General features: G+C 36.4%; 1 protein-coding gene across 50 annotated transcripts in view; it reads right to left on the bottom strand.

Annotated features, from left to right (window-relative positions):
- ANK2 (ankyrin 2) overlaps positions 1–26,801 on the bottom strand; it is a 543,251-nt gene that overhangs the window by 67,325 nt on the left and 449,125 nt on the right. For all 50 annotated transcript variants that reach the window (XM_072755468.1, XM_072755436.1, XM_072755431.1 and 47 more), the window contains 6 exons: positions 24,737–24,835; positions 23,934–24,032; positions 17,496–17,594; positions 16,551–16,649; positions 8,060–8,132; positions 640–784 (listed from right to left, as the gene is read on the bottom strand). In XM_072755468.1, coding sequence (XP_072611569.1) covers positions 640–784; positions 8,060–8,132; positions 16,551–16,649; positions 17,496–17,594; positions 23,934–24,032; positions 24,737–24,835 — 614 coding nt within the window. The remainder of the gene's footprint in view (positions 1–639; positions 785–8,059; positions 8,133–16,550; positions 16,650–17,495; positions 17,595–23,933; positions 24,033–24,736; positions 24,836–26,801) is intronic.

The raw sequence follows: 26,801 nt of genomic DNA on the forward strand, positions 1-26,801 counted from the left end.
GATAGTCACAGAGAGAGAGAGAGAGGGGCAGACACACAGGCAGAGGGAGAAGCAGGCTCCATACACCGGGAGCCTGATGTGGGATTCGATCCCGGGTCTCCAGGATCGCGCCCTGGGCCAAAGGCAGGCGCCAAACCGCTGCGCCACCCAGGGATCCCCTCAGATTGCTTTTGTATTCAAGATCTTGAAGGATTCTGGTCTAATTCTTTTTCATGAAAAAGTCAGTTTCAGGCATTTTCCTTTTGTTTCTTTTTTATCCTTCTTCACAACCTATTTTTATTCACAGAAATTATGCCACTAACAAAAATATGCATAAAGCAAAATGGTCCTTTTTATTGGCCTAGAGAAAAATGTGGAAAATGATTACAAACACTATACTGAAACGCAGAGCAATCTTATCATTGCTCTGCTTCTTACTAGTTGTTGGACTTCTGCTAAGTTACTTAATCTCTCTAGGCTTCAGTTTCCTGTTCTTTAAAATAGGCACTTAAAGTTGCATGAGAATACAGTAAGATAGAACATGCCAAGAGTAGTGCAGTTCCTATTAAGTATCCATAATTATGTCTATTTTTTTTAACATCTTGAAAAAGTGTTTCATTCCCTTCTGGCTGATACCAAGTGTTGGCTTTAGGTGAATACCTGTCGGAGCGAGCTCCCTCCAAGCTGTATCGCAGGTAATTCATACCATCCAGGAACTGACTGCTGGGTAGAGAGTCATCACCCAGTTCTTTCAGATCCTCGGGCCGGAGGTATTCTCCACCATCGCCTGTCATCGTGTCATCACCTTGAAGCAATCAGAGGAAGATGGAGTGAAAATTATTTGTTGAATGTCATATTCACTACAAAATATGATGATGATTTTGAAAACCATCAGAATAGCACTGACATCACCAGAACACCACACAGCAGCCAAAAGCAGAACACATGCAACGACCAAGTGCTAAAACTTAGAGAAATGATATTTGACACATTTTCCTATTGCTTACCAAGAAGAATTAAGAGAATTGTAATTCTCTTAATATCAGTCCATTTTTGTTACTCGTTTCTTTATCACTATCGCTGGTTTTTAGCTTGTATTATTTAGCTTTTTCCACCATGTGGACTACTTAACTTCTAGACACAGTTCCACTAATTGTGTACATAATGTCCGGCATTAACAGTCTCTTCATGTCATTGGTAATATACTAAGAAATATCTACTGCTCTAAAACAAACATGTGAGACAGTATGTGGAGAGATGTGATTTATAAGATTAACAAGATATACACATCGGGGAAAGAGCACTAGAATGAAAGGAGGAGATTGTGACATTTTAATAAACAACCTGGACTTTAATTTTAAAAACATTATGGAACATAAAAAGGATATTTTGTTGGAAACCAGGTGGCTTCCCAAAGGTGAACTACAGGGAAAAAAGTAACTAAGTAATTAAGTAGTGGCAGAAAGATAAGTAGGTGTAGTAGCTCATATTTAGAAGCCCAAATGGTAAGGGTACATTCCCTGCCTGTGAACAGAAATAGGATGCTTTCAAAAATATCTTTTTCAGGTAACTCAATAAATAATACCTCATTCACAGAAAGGCTTTATATACCATTAATATGCTAAAATGGAGAAAAAAATAATACAGCTGAGAGAAGCTATTTTTGATGACTCTTTAAGATATTACTTAAGTCTTATGATCTATGTAAAGGAAAGCTTGAAGGAAGGTACTTCATTCCTATAACGAAGTTAAATTTTATTTAATTCTCATTTGTTTCAAATAATTGTTCAAAATCAACACTAATTTATAAACATACAGCATTAAAGAATTCTAATGATATGTCTGATATTTCATTGTTTGACTATATATATGATCTTAAGATCTCAGGTATATATCAAAGGATTATTGGCTCTCTAAATTACTTAAAGCTCATGAAAGACTAAATGAAAAAAAAAAAGACCTTCCAGTAAATGGAGATGTAATCTATTCACCATAAGATTTTAGTCTCAAAACCAATGCATTTAACATTTGACAGACAGTCATAAGTCTCACCACTGAAAATATTTTCGTGGCTCCTTGAGTGACACCATTAGATTTTTATTGAGTTTTAGCACAATGAGTTAGGCTACACAGAGTATTAATTAAAAGTTGAGTAGACCTGGATTCAAATTCTAATCCTATTGGATTAATACTGGCCTATTAATCTTTCAGAGCCTGTTTCCACAACTAGTAAATAGAAATGATATTAATAATCTATCTCATATAATAGTTGTATGAATTAAATAACATATAAGAATATGTAATAAAGTGCCAGAATAAGTATTAGCTATTGTTTTTATTAATACAAAATAGTGAAAGAATAACACATTAATGAAATATGAGCTCAATTTCATTTACACAAAAAATAGTTTTAATGTTATAAAGAAATATAATTGTACTGTGTTTAAATATTCATAAATCTGATAACACCAAGGAAAACATAAGTTTTTTTTAAGATATTATTTATTTATTCATGAGAGAGAGAGGGGGGCAGAGACACAGGCAGAGGGAGAAGTAGGCCCTCTGCAAGAGCTCAATGTGGGACTCAATCCCAGACCCTGGGATCACACCCTGAGCCAAAGGCAGACAGATGCTCGACCCCTGAGCCACCCAGGCATCCCGTATAATTTTCAAAATGTTTGTTAAAGGGGTCCCTGGCCTGCCCCTACATATATTTTCTTCTTCAAATTGTTCCCTCACAAAGCAAGATGTAATAATAACAGCAATGTACAGATGACACTATAGTCAAACACAAAATGCATGATGTTGGTCAACTTTAAGAACCAAAAAGGTCAGAGGAGAGAGAGATCATGTTAGGATGGTGTGGTGGGTTCAGTGGTGTCGCCCCAAAATTTCACTTCCATTTGGAACCTAAGGATGTGAACTTATTTGAATATAGGGCCTTTACAGATGTAAATAAGTTAAGGACTTAGATGAGATCATATTGGATAAATCTAATGTGAGTGCCCTTAGAGATATGGAAAATGCTACATATGCTCTCTGCTACAGAGATTAGAGTGATGTGTCTACAAACCAAGGAACAAACACCAAAATCGTTGACAGCCACTGGAAGCTGGAAGAGACAAAAGAGACTCTTCTCTAGAGCTGTGAGATGCTAGCATGGACCCGCTATACACATCTCACTCCCAGAACTGTGAGAGAATAAATTTTAGCCACCAAGTTTGTGATAATTCCTCGTGACATTCCTAGGAAATTCCAGTGAAGCTGGAGAAGGAATCGCTGAAGAAGGAATTGGAGCTGATCATTTGTCTGGATTTGTTTTTAATGGGCAGAGGTTGAGGCTACTTCAGGTGAGAGGTTCATGTGTAAGGGGTCATGGAGGACAATAAAAACAGTATGAATGAAAGAGTAATACATATTACTTATTTAGAGAGTACTACATGAAATAACCTGGCAAAGTAAAAGTACATGATGGTGAGCAATGGCAAAAAGTCCAGGAAGAAAGTTAGCGTCTAAACAATGATAAAACCAAGGTTAGACATTTTATTATAAGCCTTGTAGGACTTACTTATTCCTGCTATTTCCCTCCTCTTGTGTAATTGGTCAATCTTTCCATAGGAGTATTTTTATGAGTCTAATAAGTTGGGGTCTCCCTTGTTTATTTCAGGAAGAAAAAATTCTAAAATCAATTCTATGAACTGGTTTACCAAAAACGAGCATTGTGTGGTTTGGATATAAGCCTAAATTATTTCCAGGAAAAAAAAAAAAGCAAACTTGTTGGGTTTGGGAAGACTAACTCTACTCTTACATATGAAAAAGTGAAAGGAATAATTGGATACAGAATCTGTCATGTAATGCAAGGAGGAAGTGAGGAGCTCCACTGTCAAGTGTTCGCAGAAGTGTGTCAAAAGGAGTAATAGATGTTTCCCCTATACTTCATCATAACACACAGCCATTCTCTCAATTAGTAGTAGTACACATCATTCCACAGAACTAGTGAAGTTCGTACAAACCATCCATGCACAAATCTTTGAGTATATGGGACACATGGGTCACATTTCTACAGGTATTTTAGTTACCTAAGTGTTATCACCCCTGAGTCCCCCATATAACTTAGTGCTATGGCGCTGAGTCAGCAAAGGTAGGGATCAGCTCATGATCCTATGAAGATGCAGATGATTACATTTACAGCTGTGTTCCATCTGGACAATACAATACTCTCAGACTGAATTCCCATTTCCACCATTTCCTTCCATTTCTCTGCCATGTTGCTCCATCAGGACTTATTTATAATATGACTGAGCTATTATAACAGCTTTCATACTGCGTTTACATTCCCCATTCACCACTTAATGACTGTGTGCTGTTGAGCAAACTACTTCATGTGTTTAAGTCTTAGCATCCTTCTGTTCAGGTGAGCCTTTCCTTACCTGAAAAAAAATAAGGGGGAAATCATAGCCTATCTCATGCGGATGCTATGGGGATTAAATGAGACAATGCACTTAGCATTAGAAATGTTTAATAAGTGTTTTCTCTTCGGTCAGATATCTGCTTCCTTCCAATTTCTTCCTAATACACTTCTTTAGTATATCTATAACTGCTGGTTTAATCTTTATAAAAATCAGATTTAATTGTTTCAATCATTAATCAAAAATTTTAATATGTCCTAATTTCCCGGACTTTTCTGTAAAGAATTTAAACATTCACAGCAAAGCCAAATATGTTTTAATGCATGAGCCAAACCGAATGAGTGGATTATTTTGCCCTTCTCTGTCTCTCTCTGGCGCTTTCCTATCTCAGGACCTTCCATACTGTTCTTTCTCCACTCTCTAAAACCTGTGTCACCTCCTATTAATCCTCAGTTTCAGCAATTCTATGGAACTGTGCTAGATCTCTCCTTCTCTATCTCCCAAGGCAGATATGAAAAGTGGATGACAGAGCACCTGGGTGTATCAGTGGTTGAGCATCTGCCTTTGGCTCAGGTCATAATCCCAGGGTCCTGGGATCAAGTCCCGCATCAGGTTCCTCACAGGGAGCCTGCTCTTCCCTCTGCCTATGTCTCTGCCTCTCTCTGTGTCTCTCATGAATAAATAAAGTCTTTAAAAAAAAAAAAGAATATTCTTTTGAGTATTGATATACACACAAGTATCAAAACAGAAGAGTTGTTAAAAAAAGAAAGAATTGGCTAATATCTTAAAAAATATATGGCTGTATTTTGTCCATACGAATAAGTTCCATGAAAACATTTTAAGCATATAAAACATTAAACAGTTGGCAACATCAACCGCCAAATTTCTTTATACTAATTCTTTGTACTAAAAGTTATTTCACAATATTCAAATATATCCTATACATAAAAATTATTCAACTTGAATTTCTTTCTGGGGAAAAAAATGTTACTAAGTTTTTGGCTATGTCTAAAAGAAGGAAAGCTTGTTTTCTCACCATAATGACCATATTCTTGGTCATTAGCCAGTATTTCTCTCAAAGCAAGATCTTTTATCACTAAAAACTCTTAATCTATAACATTTTTAATAAAAGAATACAGGGTATTATAGCTAGATCTTATATTATACAGTGAGCAGGTCCAAAAAGCTATTTCATATAAGTGGAATTTCTTTAAAGCCAGTCAATACTTTGAATCCATTGATATTGGAATTATTTAACAGTTAGGAAATTTTTTAAAAAATTTAATTAATCACTCTATTTGACTTATAAATTTAGATTTTCATGTAATAGGTTTGCTTAAAGTGGTACCACATGTACTTTGGAAACCTCCTGGTAAATAGAATATTTTATATTATTCCTTTTTCCCTATATGCCGAAGCTCCTCCTAAATTATTTTTAAAGGTTTTTATTTTTATTCCTAGCTACTTACGAAAATTGCACTGTAACTATCAATTTCACATTTTTTAACCACATCTAAAACATATCTTCAGCCCAGAATGATCTGAAGTATATTCAGTCAAGCAGTCTAACTTAGTTTTAACAGGTTCATGCTAGTTAAATGTCAGCTTATACAAAGAATTATTTTTTTCTCTGAATTTGTATTCTAAAAACAGAGATTAGTTTTGGTCAAATATTTATGATGCTCATTAGATAATTTAATTATACTAATAGGTCTCAACAAGAGTGGCAAAATCATTAATAGATTAAGCAATTTATAGCTTTAAGCATCCAAGTTAATGAAATCTACACACTGACATGCACACATATACAACTCCAACCATAGTACGCATGCTATTTTAAAAGAAACAGATTAGTATTAGACACCCAGATTTAAATACAAAGCAAGTTGCTTTTATCTAGTTAAGAAAAATTAAAAGCAAAGCTTTCACTCCAATAACTTCCTCTAAAGGTACCTGAATCACTAAGCACTTCCCCATCAATAAAGTCACCAAACTGTTTAAAAGCTGTTAAGAAAGATGATCCCACAAAACAAAATATGATGTGCATATACGAATGCTGAAAATTAGCTGGCAAGTATTAGGATGGAACACAAAATTATAATAATACTTGGAAATACTAGCTTTGGCAATTATTAATTTACTTATAATAACATACCAACCAAATATGTGCTCGTTCTTGTCATAAGTTCTTGCAAGAGCTGAGATAACCCAGTGCCTACTACCAGTCAGTGAACAAACTGGCTCCAAATAATGACTCCTCAATGTAAAATTTTACCTTCTGATTATATCTTGAAGAACCTAAAAATCTACTCTATTTCTCAGTAGAAGCAATTATTATTGAGAACAGTACTAATTCTTTTCAGCCTGACTAGTTTTTAGTTCTTTTGTCTCTGCAGTAAAGGACTCCTTAGTGTCTTCTATGCTTTTCTCAAGTCCAGCTAGCATCCTAATTACTGTTGTTTTAAATTCTGGTTCAAGTGTATTACTTAAATCTGTTTTGATTAGACGCCTGGCCATGTACCTCTTCTTATTCTTTCTTTTGAGATGAGTCCCTCCATCCTGGCACTTTGTCTAGATCTCTGTCATCTTCTGTGTATCTGGAAAGCCTGTTATGTTTCCTGCTCCTGACAGTAATGCTATAGAAGAGGTCCTATATTGTCCAGGGCCTGGTGCTTCAGGAAGTGTCTTTGGTGTATGATGTGCGCATTCTGATGTTGGGTTTTGGCTTCTCCTTCCCTCAGATTAGTCTTCTGCAGAGTTTCTCTCTGCCTGCAGTGGAGTGGTGGGACTTTCTCCAGTGTGGAAGCAAGTTTTAACTGGTGTGGCAAGTTTTAACTAGTACTATTTTTTATGGCAGTATTTTTTCAAACATATACATTTGATCAAAAGCTGTACTACTGAAATTTGGTTAACACTTCATTTGCTGCATTCATGTGTTTTTGGCAGATTTTTTCACTCAAGAAAGGTCAACTGCTCAAATTGAAGTAGGAAGGAAGCCAGAAACTCTTGTGGAGGGACAGACCTGCAGCACCATGCCCCATCCACACCCCAGGCAGTCCCTTGTACTTCTTTTAGAGTACAGGCTTCTCAAACTTTGACATCCACTGTCTTAAGATTATTTTTATCAAATCCTAAAACTATACAGAGCATATTTTAGGACTCAAAAAAATCAAATCTTTATGTTGAATTAGTATGACTTACTGACTTGCTATTAACCTTATTTAAACCTCCTTTCCTAGACTTAAAATGTATTCTGTTGATCTGGCCCAATGAGAAACAGAAATTTCTTGATATACCACTGAGAGAGTACACTTCAAAGTCTTTCACTTTAAGGTATTTTAATAAAAAGTGTATTTTAACATAATTAAAACATATATTAATAATTATGGTATTATCCAGTAGATTTTTTTTGACAGATGGTCAATTTCCAGTGTCTTTCTCCTTTTCCAGTTCTGCTATTTAGTAAGGCATTAAAGATAATACCCACTGAAAAGAGACTAATCACTGTCCTCTTTTCCCCAAATGACAAAGGTAGATGTTTTGAAACAAAGGCAAAAAAAAAAAAAGTGACTTTAAATGTACCAGTTCATTAGTCCCTGAGAAAAAAGGATTGCTAGCTTGTCTTTGTGTAAGACAATGACAGGTGTCATAGGAGACTGAATAAGTCTTACCTTCTTCATCAGAAACATCAAGAACCTCAGTCATCGTCTCAGGAACATTTAGCTTGTGTTTTTCAGTGATAGTCTGGAAAGAAAAATATCATCAATACACATGTTAAAATCAAAAGAGCAAAAGAATCACAGAGGAGGTCACATGGACAGCATCAACAAGCCATCAGTCCCTGAGCATTTCATCTTTCCACATGTATGCTCTGGAAGCTTATTCTCTTTCAGGAAAAGTCATTTGTTCTGTCTGAAGATAAATGATCATTGACTTCAGTGAAGTCATATGAGAAGTTCATTATTTTAAGTTCCTGTTTGAAAAGTAAATTCTTTAACAATGGCATTAATAATTAGTCATATTGGGAAAGCAGATTAATGTTTTCAGGGCTTCCCTAAAATGAACAAAGTAATGTCTAGAAAAGCTTGAAAAAGAAGCAATGAACATATGCAATTTATTAAAAACAAAGCCATTGGAAAAGAACTTGTAAACAATGTGAAAGACAAACTATTTGGGCAAAAAATGTGATGCATCCCTTCTGGGATCAGAGGATCAACAATAGAGTCAATTATCCTTATGGTATTTCATTGGTCTACAATTCTGGTTTGTTGCTTATTCATCTTCTGCAAAGGCACTCCAGAGCTGCCAAGTCCACTGCCTTCCATTTCTGATATGTGACGCAATGTTAAGAGACCAAGTTCTGGAGACCGGCTGCCTAGGTTCTAATTCTAACTTTGTCATTTTTAAGCTAAGAGGCTTAACAAGTTCCCTTATTTCTCTGTATCTCAATTTTCTCATCTGTAAAACAGGAATAATACTAGTACTTCATAAAATTGTTAGGAAGATTAAATGAAATAATATATATAAGAACTCTAAGAAAAGTGCTTAGAATATGTTAGCACTCAATAAATACCAGCTAGTATAACATCATTATTATAATTGTAATTCAATATTAAATTCATCTTAAAACTGAAGAACCTCTGAACTTTTTAGTCATTTAGGTACTCAAGAAAAATTATGAGTGCCTACCACATGCCAAACATTGTTTTCAGACACCAAGGATACCACAGTGATTTAAAAAAAAAATTCAAATCTCACTACTTTAAATATAATCTATGGTCAAGTCTCAAATTCATATCTCTAGTTTCTACACTGAAAATGCAATAAGTGCACTGATTGGCATTGTTATGGGAACTCTAAAAATCTAATCTCTGAAAATCAAATCTTCAACTAAAGTCAATAAAATACAGTAATAAACAGGGTGTCTTAGGTTTTTAAGCTTTGCAACGTAGATATTACAGACTTTTTTGAATGGCTACAATGACCCTATCACCAATTATTTTCTTTCCAAAAGCAGTAGAGAACCTCAAATATATTTACAAGGAAATTCAACTAATTTGAAAATATATTCATATATACATGTATAATACCTGTGTGTCAAGAGGGACTGATTAAATCATAATGTGATACTATATGCCCTTTCAGTGGTTCCCCATTTCCTCAGAAAAGAAAGCAAAACAAAGTAGCTCAGAAGACCCAGGTGATATAGTAAGGAGGAGGGAGGCCTCTTCTCACTTCATGCTCCAGCCATATTCACAGGCTATGTTCCCTAATACCTCTTAAGTTTTTCCATATATTCTTTCCTTGACCAGAAATATTCTTCTCTCTTTTCTTGGCTCATATTACATATTATTTCCTGGGAGAAACATTCCCTAATCCTTCCTGATGAATTGTTTAACTGTGATTATCTGGTATTGTGTACTGCTACAACATACATATATATATCACATATATCACATCATACACAACTGTATGTGCCCACATAAGAGTGTGAGTCATTAAAGAGTATGTTTCCACAGAACCTGAAACATAGCAGGTGCTTCTCAAATATATATTGAATAAATCAATGATATAAAATTAGGCAAAATATATTTAAAATCCATATTACAACTAAATAGATTTTCTTTTAAGTGATAAAACAGTTGAAGAATGGGGACAAAGTAAGAAAAGTCTCATATTACCCTGATGAAGGCACAGTTGAAGATTAAAGGATTGAATTCAGCTTTCCTGCATGTTGTTTATGATGTTTAAATAATTCCATAGTGTCTTATTCACTGAAAACAAACTAAACTTTGGTAATGACAAAAGCATTCATTCAAAGTTCTGGACAATAATAGCTGGTCAATAAATATTGGTTAAACGAACAAACTTAAGAAGACTATTATAAATGATTATTATCATTTAATCATTTTAATTTTAAAGATTTATCTATTTATTTGAGAGAGCATGAGTGGGAGGAGCAGAGGAAGAGAGAATCTAAAGCAGACTCTACATGCATTGATCATGGAGCCAGATGTGGGGCTCAATCTCAGATCATGGCCTGAGCCAAAACCAAGTCAGATGCTTAACCTACTGCACAATCCAGGTGCCCCTTCATTTAATTATTTTAATAGTAATTAATTTATAAGTTTAACATGGAAAAATTAAAGCCTATATTCATTATCTGTGGTTTTCAACTCTAGCTTCATATTAAAATTATTAGAGAAAAATTTTAAATACCATCACTTGGATCCTATCACAGAACAATTGAATCAGAATCCCTGAGGGCCCAGCTATGAGAAAGTTGCTCAGATGGATGTACCATACAATTTAAATTGCAACCCATTTGGAAAAGTATATAAATTGCAGAAAGTGATTTTCACTTAAAATATAGGAAAGAGACAGTGACATCCTATTAAACTATGAATAACCTATTAAGCTTTTATTAAGAAGCATTTAAAAATATTTTTATTATTTTTAAGCTTTTTATTTTGTTTTATTGTTTAATTTTTTAATTTTATTAAGATTTTTAAAATTAAGATTCTCAAAGGGAGACAGAACATGAAAGACTCCTAACTCTGGGAAACGAACTAGGGGAGGTGGAAGGGGAGGTGGGCAGGGGGTGGGGGGGACTGGGAGACAGGCACTGAGGCGGGCACTTGACGGGATGAGCACCGGGTGTTATTCTATATGTTGGCAAATTTAACACCAATAAAAAATAAATTTATAAAAAAAATTTAAGATTCTCAGTGTAAATAAATGATTCAAAAATGTGAAGGAATATCTACTGTACTAGACTACACCAGGAATGTTTATTTTACGGAGGTGTTCTAGAGGATTTGCCCTTCATAGGAAACATTCCACAAGAGGATGCTTCTCTATTTGAAAATAAGTGATGGAAATGTTTTTTAAAATGATTAGTTTGTATTGCCTGATGTATTTAGTTTACATTTTCAGACACTGATAGTAGGACTATATTTTCTGAATATCTAAGAGTAGAGTGGAATTTTTAAGAGTAGAAATACCATTGTTTTAGTTCGGTCATTGAATACTATCAAAGTTATTACCAGCAAATATATGTAGCAACGGAAAGAGTAACACAATGATCACACAAATCACAGATTTTTTTTTTTCCTGTATAGGTAGTAAAAATGCTCCCTATATGCAATGCAGTAAGTATAGTATGTATTAGTTCATGATATAGTGCTTGACCTTTAGAAGGCCATCAATAAATATTTGTTGAATGGATGATAAATAAGTCTTCCTACTTAAGAATAATGTTATAAGAAATGAATACATATTTTCCTTTAAAATGGAGTGTCTTTTGAAAACTTGATTATTAAAATATAAATATGGTTTTATACAAATGCATATGAATAATACACAGAAAACAAACATATAATTAAATGATCATGGGCAACTCCATCTGCTATAGAATCTAAGATTCTATAGTTAAGATTAGAAACCACTTTAAAGTTAAAATGGGTAGTGTACTATGCACAAATTTAATAGTATATAATTAAATCAGATAATACAGCAATAAAAATAGGATATGATAGATGGAAGGCTTAATAATGAGTTTTTAATATTTCATAATGTAGGAAAGATGTAAAAAATAAAGCATGAGCACTTAACATGCTGTTTTGTAAACAGATAACATCTGGTTTGTTTTATGCAAAAGAAAAAGTGTATTTAACTGACCTCCACTTAGCCTACTCCCCTTGTCAACCATTTTCTTTGTATCACATACTCACCAAATCACAACAGCATTATGAGTGATCTTGGCAAGTATGCCACCTTCTAATGCCCACATGCAATGGCTCCCATCAGTGGGGTGACAGGCTTAATTTGGTTTTGTCCCCAACCTATTTATACCAAATGTGTATGCTAACAGAATGTCTGTAGTAACTTAAATAGTATGTAAATAATATTTTCCACAATAACAAATGTAAATAGTTTGGAAATCTCAACAAAGACGAGTCACCAAAAATAACTGCTACTCAATTAGGTGTGGTTGAGACAATTAAAGCAGATTAGAAAAAAAAGTATGTCAAAAATTTCAAAAGGCTCTGCACTCAGAATAATGTCACTTTAACATAATATACAGGATGAGTACTGGGCACCAGGGTGGCTCAGTTGGTTGAGTGTGTCCAACTCTTGATTTCAGATCCAGTCATGAAATCAGGGTCATGAGATCCAGCTTTGTGTCAGGCTCCATGCTCAGTGGGGAGTCTACTTGAGATTCTTTCTTTCTCCCTCTCCTTCTGTCCCCCACCCCCAAAATAATGAATAATGAATAACAAAATAATGAATCAATCTTTTAAAATACATATATATGCATATATATATATATACATACATACACAGGATGAATACTATCAAGATATAAATATCATAGGATATAGTATGTAATAGTGATGTTCTTTGTGTAAGGATGATCATTTAGCCTCCTTCTAATCAATGGGGTCTACATTCAAAGGAAAGATCTTGACTCTACCTCAAAAGGTGTCAAATGACTACATGTATTTATTGCATTGCTACTTCTATGATTCCCATTTTAACTGACAGCATCAGATAAAATTTAGGACTTTGAATATTTACTTTTTTTTTAAAGATTTTATTTATTTATTCATGAGAGACACAGAGAGAGGCAGAGACACAGGCAGAGGGAGAAGCAGGCTCCATGCAGGGAGCCTGACATAGGACTTGATCCTGGGACACCAGGATCACGTCCCAGGCTGAAGGCAGGCGCTAAACCGCTGAGCCACCCGGGCTGCCCAAAATTTACATTTTCTTAATTGTCAAAAATGTCCCCATTATTTAAATGATAATATAATGTTATTTTTATTTTAATAGTTAACTTAGCCATTTATGATGTAATTTTTGTTTTAGGAAGTTTTGGTCTGCTTAGCAATGATTATAAGCAACTTAAAACATGATCATTTTAAAATTATGCAAATAATCGATGACAGTTTATCAATAAGTAGAGGGATGAGTCATATCTCAGTCTTCCAAACTGCCTTAGGGGATTGAGCTTGTTGGCTTCTGCTGCCAGAAATGTGTCCCCGGCACTCTGATGTTCATTCCAGCACACACGCAATGATTATAATCCTGGGAGAATGCTGAGCTGCCTCATACCCCTGCTGGGTTCCCCAAAGTAAAGTTAGAAAAGCAAAGGTTAAGGAAACAAACCACAACTCCAAAACGTCTCAAAAATTTCTGAGGCAGTGGCTTCTCCTTTACAGACTGCTGCCATACTCTTCTCTCTACACAATGACTTTATTCATACTTTGGGGTAAAGAACTTTGGAAGGAGAATCAGCATAGGAAACTTTCTTTGATGGAAGAGAACTCTCACGACTGCTCAAATGTCACAGCATATGAATCCAATGATGTGAAATTTGTACGTTAGTTAACTGTAATTTAACTATTACACTTAAATGGTAATAACATTAAACTGAATTTAATTTTATTAATTTTACATAATTATTAAATTGTCTAGTGTGCTATACTGACCTATCACCAGTGAGCAGTTCCAAATTCTCTTTAGAAAATAATATTGCGTATGATGCCTCCATGAAAATCAACAAAAAGCACTATTTAAGAAGGTTGTTTTTAATAGAAAACTAGGTGAAAGTACCTCTTTCACAAAATTCATATTAAGCCACTTTTTGTAAAGCCAAGATCAGTTACATTAGAGTGGTTAAGAACAGGACTTTAGAATGTGACAAGCTAAATTTGAATCCTAGATCTACTCTCAATGCCTGCCACATTTGTAATCACTAAATATTCATTTTAATACCATTAATAACATCATTATGTGAAAAAAAGTATGAATAAAAATCTCTTCCCAGAGAGAGAAAGTAAGAAGGTTCACATAATGGACAGTAATAAATTCATATTTTCAATCCTTAACCCCAAATTCAATTTCACCAAACAATAAAAGTCACAATTCTAAGAGAGGCAGAAAGTAAAAATTTGGCAGCATCAAAACATGGTACCAATACAATTACCCATTTAGACAAAGGAGGTACTCATTTAGTTAGTGCGGACAATGACTTCTTATCCAACTAAAAGCAAACATGCCATTATGTTTTATATTCATTTGTTGACTCCTTACCTAGAAACTTGGTTTCTAAGTATAGTGGTTTTTATTGGGGAAATGCTCGGTTGGGCAGGGTAGAGAATAATAGTTACCAGAACAGAAGAAAAGCTCACAGGGAGCTCTAAAAGTGGTTTTTGTATTCCACTAAAGCTAGATGTCGCAGAGGTACAACATTATCTCTAATTTCTGAAAGGTATATGAACTCGTTTAGTCATGGTATTTAGCAAGCTGATTGCTTCTCTTTTCAAATATAGATCTATATAGTTAAAGACATTCACTCTAAGTCATATTTACCAGCCTGAAATCTCTTTGAAACTGAACATGTAAATTACATAGTGTTGTTGATGTTAAAGAATTTCTTAAAAAACAGACGTCTCATTCTCCACTGCCATTAAACAGCTTCTGGGGGCAGGGGGTAATGTTTTTACCACTGATGATTCTTCAGCACTCAGCACAGAGCTCAGCATATTTTATATCCAATATATATTGAAGGAATAAATTAGTTAATGAAATGAATGGAAGAAAAGCAGGTCAAGTAGCAGAAAAGACACAAGCCTGCCATCTAGCGGTCATTTGACAAAAAAGTATGCACATGATAACCAGAGAACGGAAAAGCTAATAAAGTTTACAGAAAACATGACTTCTAAGAACAGATGTGCTTGGCCAATCTTGCCACTACAGGCTTCACTTATCTGTGATATGCACATTTTTTCAAAGATGCCAAATAAAGACACATATGTATAGGTCCCTAATATGCAGATTTTTCTGGTATAAAAAATCATATAGTAAGAAAAAACAATTAAGATTCAGCCATATATAGCAACTCAGAAGTATAGTGACAGGTAGTAACAAGACTTTTTTTTTCCTCCTATATAATTTATTGAAGCTATACCTTAAATCTTTAAAAAATATTGTGGTGTACTAGCCAAAGTTTTTAAGATCTCCCATCTAAATTCAGGCTGCGTCTCATGGTTCATTAATAAATCATACTCCACCCTATTAAAAAATTCACATCAGAACAACTGTATTCCATCTACCTCAATGTCAACACAGACTTGGTGTCAGTCTGAAGAGTAAAATTCCTTTCTTTTTCCATATATCTATCAAAAGAAACAAGTGCTCTAAAACTCTATATGCATCATTTCTAACTTAAGGCATTTACTAGAGCCCCATTCAGATTTTTTATGTTGATTTGTGATCTTATTGTCTCTAAACAACATCTAATGTTCTACTGTCACTCTATTTTTCTATTTTAAAAAGAGAAAGAGCTGTTGTTCCGAGAGTTCATGCTTAAGAAAAAAGTCAATAAATAAGTACAGAGAGAAACAGAACTTCCACTTTCAGCTGTGAGTCTCCCCATTAGGAGGCCTCCTTTAAGCTTTGCTTCAACTGAACAGTATAAGAAAGAGCCTTAGGATTCATTATTCCCATAGTCTTCACTCTCCTAGAGTTTCTCTGGCAAAGGCCATTGATGATCACTGCTCCTCCCAAAGAGTCAGCAGACATATTCAAGCCAGCGCAAATAAAAAATTTTAGACCCTATGCTCTGTGATACAGATACAGTTTACCTACTAAGTACAACCAATTTCCTTTTTCAACAAAAAATAATAATCAGAAATAAGAAGAATGTAAGGATGAACTGTTCTCAAGGGAATGAATCTGACCCAGTCATCAGCACAGTATCAGGAGGATCAGGGTCTTTCCAGAGGCTAAGATCAGAAGTTTGCTGAGCGTCCTACCACTGTGCCAGCAGTAGGTGTCACACCCAACTACAGTGAAAGTGCAGAGCAGCAACCCGCCCATCCCCACCCCCCAAAAAAGGCAGTCGGAGAAAAAGGAACTAAATATTTTACAGTTACGCTCACATTTTATATGGATTTGTGTTAACTAAAGGCGGCTAAAACCCCAGTGTTGGTTGTGTAAGTGCATCTGCATCTACATGCTTCTAGTTGTACCAGAAGCAAGTTATCCACCAGAGTAAGTTCAAAACCAAAAGCTCAACACATTTCCTAAGTGAAAAAGTATGTGGCTTGAGAGCGAAGACAATGGAACCAAAGCCCATCAGTCCCTTCTACTCACCGTGGTGGTGGTGGTCACCTCTTCCGTCACAACCTTCAGGGTGTCGACCACGGAGATGTAGCCCAGACGCTTAGCAATCGCCAAGGCAGTGTTGCCATTCTACAGAGAGTGAGAGAGAGAAAGAGTGAGGAGAGAGAGGGAGGACTGCGCCCCAGCCAATGAGCTCACCGGCTGCTCCGCATGAGCCAGCATTTCCGTCCAAAACAAGGCACAGCTTAGGAAAAATCACTAGTTTTTACCATTACATCTGACTCCCTTTGTAACTTCTTTAGACTATAGCCCAGGTCACCATGGTAACACAACAAGCTGCATCTGTCTGCTCTTCTAATAAGAAGCACTTGACGCTTTAACCCTAAGGTGGTCAGACGTCTCTGCGGATACTGCACCCTGCTTGGGAAAGTACCTCTTGAACGGAGGACGATGCCTCCAAAAATTCTCAGCCAGTACCGAGTACTGTTGCTCCTCCTCCGAGGTCAGGCCGAGCGCCGCAGGTTAGGATGTCACCGCGGGTCGCTCAGTAACAGGTTTAGCTACAGCTGTGCAGGCGCTCAGGGTGCAACACAGTAACACTAGCCAGCAACTCGGGCTGCAGCGCCAGCCCCCGGGGATCCCGGTTCGTTTAATTGCACCGCTTAGTTTACATTTCAATGGCTCCACCTCGCGAAGAGCCTCGCTGCCCCCCCACCCCCCGGGCTCCCTTAAGAAGGCCCGGCAAGGCGGGGAGGGGGGACTCGCGCGCACATCTGAGCAGCAGCTGCGAGCCCAGCACGTTCCAGCAGCCTCGGCGCGGGGCCCCGCTCTCCCGGGACAGGCGGCCGAGTCAGGCCCACGGCTCCCCCGCCCCGGAGAAGTCACGCTGATTTCTGGAAAGGCTTTCCAGAAACCCCGGGCTTTCCAGAGGGGCGGGGCGGGGCGGGGCGGGGAGGGGGCGGGCGCGGGTCTTACCGCGGTGGTGGCGTTGGGCTTGGCCCCGTGCTGCAGCAGGACGTTGATGATGTGCGTGTGGCCCTGCTGCGCGGCCTGGTGCAGAGGCGTGTAGCCGTTCTGGGGGTGACGGTGGCCACGGACCGAGCGCAGGTTTGCAGCGGGAGGAGGGAAACCAGGTTAGCCTTCATGCTGAATTGCTTAGTCTTACGTTACAACAAACCCGTCAAGGATGCTGTTTATTTGGAGCTCAGTATCTCCCCACCCCCCCACCCCCCCCCCAACACCAGCCCATTTCTCAACAACAAACCCTCCCTCTCACCTTATGGTCTGCGAAACAAAGAGAGAAAAAAAAAACAACTAAAACAGCTTATGAACTAGAAAAACTAACAAACTCCAAGCTATAGCTATTAATATATCTCAACTAATTAGCATTGAAAATGGGTATGCTGAGAGATTTATGACAGAAGAGCGTTATCACAGTGATGTGATTTCTTCGCTAGGGAAAAAGAAAGTAAGACGTTTTTAATGGGAAGCTGCAGATGATCATACAGATTTAGTGTTGTCAATAAATTTGCTTGTTTGTCAGGACTTGTCTAATAACCTTTGCACCAGCTTTAGGGCTTTCTAAATCAATGGAAGTAAATTTAATCTTACATTCTTTTCAGAGAGCAGCTTTGGTCAAAAAAGCACATTTGGAGAATGGGAGATTTCATTGGATGATGACTGGCCCACTTGCAACTAAAAATGACTTTAAAAATGAGATTTTTAAAAAAAGATTTTATTTATTTATTCATGAGAGACCCAGAAAGAGAGAAGGGCAGAGACACAGGCAGAGGGAGAAGCAGGCTTCCCACTAGGAGTCTGTTATGGGACTTGTCCCCAGATCCTGGGATCACACCCTGAGCCAAAGGCAGATGCTCAACCGCTGAGCCACTCAGGCGTCCCTAAAAACGATTCTTTTAACATGTTGGTCTAAACTTCCACACATATGAAAGCTCTGTAATCCATGATTTGTGAGGAATTGCTACTGAGGTAGCAAGACTTGCTTAGAACTCTAGTGGGTGGCAGGTATGGTACAGGTTGGCTGCCTGTTGACATTAATCAAATGCACTGGAATCCTTGGAAGCATTAACAAAACATTAATATCTATCATTAATTTAACGTTTATTGGCTCCAGATACCAAACCTTGGATTTGTCTTTAATCTTTATTAACATCCTAAAAATAAGGGTGCTTGGTACACAGTAGGTGTCTCATAAATCATGAGTGACTGAGTGAATGAATACATGGTTGAATAAATGTTTTCTTCCCGATTCAGAGATGATTAAATGGAAAATAACAGTTCAGTAACTAATTTTGCAGTCATTCTAGGTTCATAACCTGTGTAGATCATGATAGCCAATGGGTATCATGCTTAAATTATCTAGCTGTCTCACCCTGATAAAATTGTATCCATTGTCTGGGGTCTAAGTTCTGAGTAGCCCATTCATACCATACACTTTTAGCGGTATATGTCCCTTTTATCTTGTGTCACTACTTCCTCATGACCAACATGTATTTTTGTTACTTCTGTCTACAAAAGATGCCTGTCTATATATACAAGGTGCTAGCTACATGATTCCTTCTATACTTTCACTGTGGCTTTTCCATCCATGGGGATGTCCCTATATGTGTGAGAGTCTATCAGTCTGCATGTCCATCAGTCTGGAACATCATCAGGTCTGCCATGTTTGCTATATATCCCTCCATTGGCATCACCAATGGAAATAGAAGCCAATTACAGGGACTCAGAGAAACTTATTGCCAATGCAGGACTCTGCTCTCAAATGAGGTAATCCATGGACATTTGAGAAGCATAAAGTAAGTGATACCATTTTCCCTGAAAATTCTTCTCCATTGTGTTTACAAATATTCTACCAACCAAATTTATTTCACCTCTTCCATATCAGCCAAGTTAATTCATTCAGCAAGCATTTACTAACCTCAGGCTATGTGTTAAGTAGGAGACACTCTGCTTATGTAAAGTAATAATGCCAAGAGTAACATTCTTGCTCCCAAGAGCTCACATTTTACGGAGTCCTCAGTAGACACCATGACCAGGAAAATATCTCCCCAGCCTGATTTAATTTAACCTTTACCTATAGCCTCTGGTGCATGAGTATATTTGTTAGGGAAGTCTGGAGCAGCTTAAAAACTTTTACATGAACATTTGGTTGCAGCTTATCCATGGTCTTAAGCCCATTCTGCTAGGCGCTCTAGACCCAGTCTACCAACTTCTAGCATATTCCTAAACAGCCCCCAACCCTCCATTTCCTCATTTACAAAATGGGAATAGCCAAGATTTCAAGTCCATTGAAGGATTATATGTGTTGTCCATGAAACTTTTCCTTGATTTATCTAAGTTGTATGAAAACCCTAACAATCACTATTTTGCTTTTTTTCTTTCTCATTGAAGAGCTCCATGATCTTTGCAGTATATTTTATAAAGAAAATTTCCTTTTATATGCTGAAGTTCTAAACTTTTGTAAGTTTACCTCAAGCCAATGTTCATAGGCTTTCTTTTTAGTTTTAAACAGTCCCATAAAAGAAGTTCACTTCTTTAGATTTTTACACCAGACCATGAATGTTTGAGGACTAAAGGCAATACATATGCTTACATTTTCATAACAAAACAATTTTAGTAACCATAGTTACATGAGATATGAGGCAGAAACACAAATCCTATGCCAAAAATGCCATTCTTTGTGGAAAAGAAATTCTAAAGTGTTTATTAAATAATGTCTTTCGATTTATTTATCAGCCCCACCCCCCAGAAGACCTATCAGAAGATATGTTTACTTCCAAAGGCAAGTAAACTCTACAGAGTTCACTTAAAAAAAAAAAAAAAAACCTGAAAAGTTTCTCTCAATCAAATGTCTATTTGAATGCATATCAAACCCCAGGTAGATAAATGATACTATCTAGACAATATGTGTCTTGTGAATATTATTTCAACAATCACACATTTAACAAAAAAATACGGTAACTGTTTTCATGTTCCTCCAAAGTCTCATTGCATTTATTCCTTTCAGGAGAAGACCTGGATTCCAACAAAAATGTCTTTCCTATAAGCTTATGTGTGATCTGACTCAGCAAAAAATGATGTTTGGTGCTGATGTCTGAAAATTCATAGTAGACCTTTTAAATAATCTCAAAGTACAATTTCACAAGAACTCAATGATTGCTCAGAACCTAGGCAGCAGCTATTCTTGCTAGAGTCATATTAGAAGTTTTGAATCTTGAACGTCAATAGTATTGTTAATAATTTTAAAACTAACTATTTTTACTTCTCTTGTAAATATACTTATGTACAGACATGATTTTGTTTCTGCTTTAACAATATAAAAAGACTGACTTCCAAAACTTCTTATGTTTCTAATTATTAGCATTTTGAATGATGACTCTGAAAACTCTTCAGTGTGCTCACACTAGTTTAGTTGAGCCCACTCAAAGTTCCATTAAGAATTTCTGACATAGGGCAGCCCTGGAGGCTTAGCGGTTTAGCACCGCCTTCAGCCCAGGGTGTGATCCTGGAGACACAGGATCGAGTCCCATGTCAGGCTCCCTGTGTGGAGGCTGCTTCTCCCTCTGCCTGTGTCTCTGTCTCTAATAAAATAAATAAATAAAATCTTTAAAAAAAAAGAATTTCTGATATATAAACTTAAAAAAATTAACAAACATGTAATTATACATTTCTTTGGACCAAGGAATCTGGAGCTGCAAATTATATCCTGCATAGTAACAATAGCTATATATTATTCATTTCTCTTTCCCTTGAAACAATTTGAGTGCACTGAAGTGTGGTGTTACATCCAACCTTACTTTGCTGAATAGGACCCTTCTCTTGCCACTGGGAAAAAACATTTGGGATCAAGTCAGTGCTGCATTATCCCTGACAACGTCTAACCCACAACTTACACATCATTGCCTCACTAAGCATTACCATGTGATATTTCAAATGTAACAGGGTTGGTGGAAATGGTAGGGATGCAAAGAAAACTGATGCAGCCACTATGGAAAACAGTATGGAGGCTCTTCAAAAAATTAAAAATAGAAATACCATATGGTCCAGCAATCCCACTTCTGAGTATTTATCAAGAAAAAAAAAACTCAAAGATATATATACACTCTCATGTTCATTGTAGCATTATTTATAATAGCCAAGATATGCAGCAACCTAAATGCCCATCAATGGATGAATGAATGAAGAAATAAATAAAACTGCATACACACACGTACGCATACACACTGTAACATTATTCAGCCATAAAAAGGAATGGAATCTTGACATTTGGGACAACATGCATGGACCTGGAGATTATCATGCTAAATGAGATAAGTTAGAGAAAGACAAATACTGCATGATCCTACCTACGTGTAGAATTTAAACAAAACAAAATCTGAACTCCTAGATACAGAAAACAGATTGAGGCAGATAGAGGTTGTTAGAGGCAGGGGGAGGGGAGTTAGGAGAAATGAGTGAAAGGTATCACAGGCTTAAAAACCTTATTTAAGTGAAAGAAAATGGATTTAAATGTTATATGACATTGGGTATCCTGTATTCAGCTATCTCCTCCATATTTAGACAGAGGGATCCTTTCCTCAGAGGTCAAGAGGTGGTGATTAGAACATACTGCATCTTTTATAATGTATCACCAATAAAAACACAAAGAGATTTAGAAGTATGTACTCATGATAAAAAATGTTTCACAGGTACATTTAAAAAGGAAGCATTACTGTTATTCATAGGACTTAGGAATCAAAATGTTCAAGTAGTTTGAGAAAGCATTATAATGGTTGTAGTTTAAGGATAGATAAGATTTAAATAAGTAAAAAGAGCATCTGAGGAGAGGGAGAGACCATGAGTAAAACAGGAAAATACATAATTGGGAGAAAGTAAAGCACTAATAGTTTAGTTATAGGGAAGTTATGAGGTGGTCATCTGGGAACTTACATTACAGTAGGTCCCATCATAGAGGCTCAAAACATGGAAAAGGATGACTAGATCAGAGAACTCCTCAGAAGAGGGAAGCAACAGGATTTGATAGCATGGAATAAATGTCAGGTAGGAGAGTGAATGATAACTGATGAGATTTTAGGTATAGTGAGTTGATGTTAATGACCTGTAGCAATTTGGAAGTTAGAGCAGTTTATTTTAACAGTTAAGAGCATTGGACCCGAGGAAGTCAGGGTTTGAAGTCTAATTCCTCCAACTAATACTCTGTGAATTTAGATGAGCTATTTAAATTCACTATGGAAAATATAGATGGTAATAGCCTCTGACTCTGAGGTTAATTTAAGGATTAAATGATTTAATATATGTAAAGTCATATATAATGTATATGTGACTCCTAGCATGTACTTAATGAATATTAGTTTAAAATTTTTAAAAATGAGAGGGGTGTTTGGGTGGCTCAGTCAGTTGAGTACCAGACTCTTGATTTCAGCTTGGGTCATGATCTCAAGGTTCTGGGATCAAGTGCCGCATCAGGTTCTGACTCATGAGGGAGCCTGCTGGAGATCTCTCTCCCTCTACCCCTCTCCACATTCACATGCATGCTCTTTCTCTCTCTCACTTGCTCTCTCTCCCTCTCTCTAAATAAATAAAGTCCTAAAAAATATTTTTACAAATGAAAGGCACAGGGGCATGTGGGTGGTTCAGCCAGTTGGGCATCTGCCTTTGGCTTGGGTCATGATCCCAGGGTCCTGGCATTGAGCCCTGCATGGGGCTCCCTGCTCAGAGGGGAGTCTGCTTCTTCCTCTCCCCTCTTATGCCTTCTCTCTCTCTCTCTTAACTAAATAAATATTTAAAAATAATGAAAGGCACACAGTCTAGGGTGCCTGTCTGTATTTCCTCATGTGGATGGAGGAGGTTTTCTGGAAGAGGGTCCAAGGCATTAAAACAAGATAAAGAATTGGCCAGAACATCAAAATGTTCTTTCTAGCAGACTTCTTTTTTTTTTTTAAAGATTGTATTTATTTATTCATGAGAGAGAGAGAGAGCGCGCGCAAGAGGCAGAGACACAGGCAGAGGGAGAAGCAGGCTCCACGCAGGGAGCGCAACATGGGACTCGAACCCGGGTCTCCAGGATCATGCCCTGGGCTGAAGGCCGCACTAAACCACTGAGCCACCCAGGCTGCCCATATCTAGCAGGTTTTTATTGTATTCTGTAGTAAACTGTTAACTGGATATGAGCTACTTTAGCTCTACAATAAAAGTAGTATGTGGCTGACAAAGGTTATGAGAATGAAAAGTCCTAAACAATTGTACAAAATTATATTGCTTATTCAAAATCACTTTAGAAGAACTGAAAAGAAAAAAAATACATTTGTAGCTAGGGTGAACTAGTGAAGTATCCATATAGTTGAAACCATTTTGTTTATAGAAAATGAAAATGAGTACAAGTATTTTATTTACCTTGGTTTTTGCGTTGACATTTGCACCCTGCTTCAGAAGAAAGTTGACCATTTTCACATTTCCATAGTGACAGGCCACAATTAAAGGAGTGTAACCAAGCTATAATAAATACATAAATATATAAATAAATACATATATACTCTAGTGGTTAATACTCAGAAGGATAGGTATTGGTTAGAATATCAATATATGAAGGGTCAAAATTCTATTCCATTGTATAAATATTACTAAGCAGATTATTTACATTTCCTGTGGATACAGATATGGACAGAAGTTGATCAAAGAGCGCAAGAAACTTAACACCAGCAAAGGAAATCAGACATGTGTGTGACTTGATCTGATAGAGGCTAAGAGAGAGAGACACAAATGGGAAGATCTGGAGGAGATGCAAGAAAATGTAGCTTAGGTGGGCTTGAAAATTTTAATGGCATAGAGAAGGAAAAGCCATTTCAAGAACAAGGGCTGGAGGCAAGCCAGTAGAGGAAGAAAAGAGCAAGTCATCTGGATTGGCAGAGCAATAAGAGAGAGAGAGGTTGGCTTAAGTCAGCAAAATTAGAATCCTTTTATAAAGGGTCCTGATATCATGATCTCCATTTGGACTTGATTCAAGCCAAAATGGAGAACCATGATAGATTTGTGAGTAAAAGAGAATCATAATGCAGAATGGGCTTTTGAGGAAGGGTGCTTGGACTTGTGATGACCTGAATGGGGGCTACTGGGAGTCATCCAAGTCAGAACCTGTCACAATATTGAAAGTGATTCACTTTTTTTTTTTTTTTTTTTTTAAGTGATTCACTTTTTACCTTCGTGTGAGCATCCTGGTCAGCCCCATGCTTAGTAAGAATGTCAGCAACATTCACTTTATCTTCCTGGGCTGCAAGGTGTAAAGATGTGAGTCCACTCTATAGAAGGAATGGAAGCAAATAGGTACACTTGAAAAAAAAATGTACAAATGAAAAAAAAATATGTTTCATCATCTATAATGTCATGTCTTGAAAAAACCCAGGACAATTCATAGTCTTTCCCGAGAACTTGCAACTTTTGATATTTAAAACAAACTCTCCCAGTTAATATGTCTTTGTAAGACATATTCTCTCATATTCTCTCTTAATCAACTCTTTCAACACATTACATTTTCTTTATTTGGGTCCTTCTATTATGATGTGAGACTTTAAAATAACTCAGCTAATAAGCTTCCAAACACAAATCCATCTGTGCCTTCTGCTGAATCTATTTATTCCCTTAAATAATTAACCAACTACTACTTCTGCTTTATAACCATAGCAAAAATCTATATTTTCATCAATAAAGTATCATATCAAGGTAAAAAATTGTAGAGTTACAGGAAATGAGTTCAGAATAGTTTTCTGTAGTAGTTGAGGATAGTATATTATTTGGGGGGGTTCTCCTAAATGCTAAATAAAAAGCAACCCCATCATTTATATATAGCACCATAAATTCACCAGTTTTATGTAAGATGTTTGGCAGTTATACCTCAAGTAAATATTCTGACTAATTGTATATGCAATTAAAATATAGTTAAGCATTAATACAAGATGAAAGCATAGAGAAAGGAGAGGGAAAGAGTGGTTTATTCAGTCACTACCACAATCTGGCAGCCTCATTACATGTGCAAGTAGCTTCCATCAAACAAAACTGAAATTAAAAGAGTATCTTTAAAACCTAAATCATTTGTGTATTTAACAGGTGTTTTCTGAGTACCTTTCATATGCCAGAAGTATTCTAGGTTTTTGAATATATCAGTGAACAAAAGTTTCTGCCCTATATTCTAGCTAACAGTGTATTTATACCCTGTGTTTCTCTCTCTGCTATTGCTCAAATACTTAGTATATTCATCCCTTCCTGTAAATCCTGCGGCTGTACAATGAGTGAGCTGACTTATGAGCAACACCCTCTCCCCACACTGTCCCAATTCATGTCCAATTAGATCCCACCAGCACCCCCCAACCATGGCTTTGCAGTTCTGCTTTTACACAGTCAAGTTAGGTTGAGACAGTTGAGCTAGGTTTTTCAAAATTCATGATCTCTAGCCAGAGGGTACTCCTAGAAATGGACAAGTCCTCTGATCTTTAAAAAAAACAAAGTGATATGTACAGAGGGAAAAACATTCTCCAACTAAAAAGAGAAGGTTTTTTTTAATTGAGAGCCTGGGGCTTTTTCATCCTTAAAGTTCCAGCTGAGCTCAGCTCTATTTCATAAACCATTAGGATAAGATGGAAGGTACACCCTTTCGCATTAACATGCCTCACTTCTAAACAAATACTATCTAGTCCTAAAGTATAAACAATATGGATATTGGGACAAAACAGAAGATTCTTTCTTATTTTCATTTTCTTCATGTGAAAATAGCAAACGTAAAAATATTTCTCTTTATGCAGACAATTGGTCTTTTAAAAATGTTATGGAAGTGACTGTTAAAGGAAATGACCATCAAATATATCGAAGACATTTTTAATGGCATGTCAAACATGTATGCTGTTTTCTACACTATCTGCAGAATGGATTTTCTACAATATAAGATTGCAAACTAACAACCAGTATGAAAATCCTCTACAATTTATTATGATAAATTTGCATACCTAAATCAAATTATGAAAACTTCTCCAATAAATCAAGAAAATAGAAGATGTTGAAAGAGTTCTTTTAAAAAAAATTATTTCCTAAGATGCACTAGTGGACTCTACAACTGGATTTTATTACATGGCAATGGATAAGAAATGTAATATCATTTCTATATTTTAGTTCTTACTGAGAAATAAACATTTGGAGAATATGAAATTATTGATTTCAGTTGGTCTTGAATAGAAAAAGAACATATGTACTTTTCAAAAGCAATGGGAAAACTTA

Source organism: Vulpes vulpes, chromosome 4 (assembly GCF_048418805.1).
Source record: "Vulpes vulpes isolate BD-2025 chromosome 4, VulVul3, whole genome shotgun sequence".
In the NCBI taxonomy this organism is placed as follows: Eukaryota; Metazoa; Chordata; class Mammalia; order Carnivora; family Canidae; genus Vulpes; species Vulpes vulpes.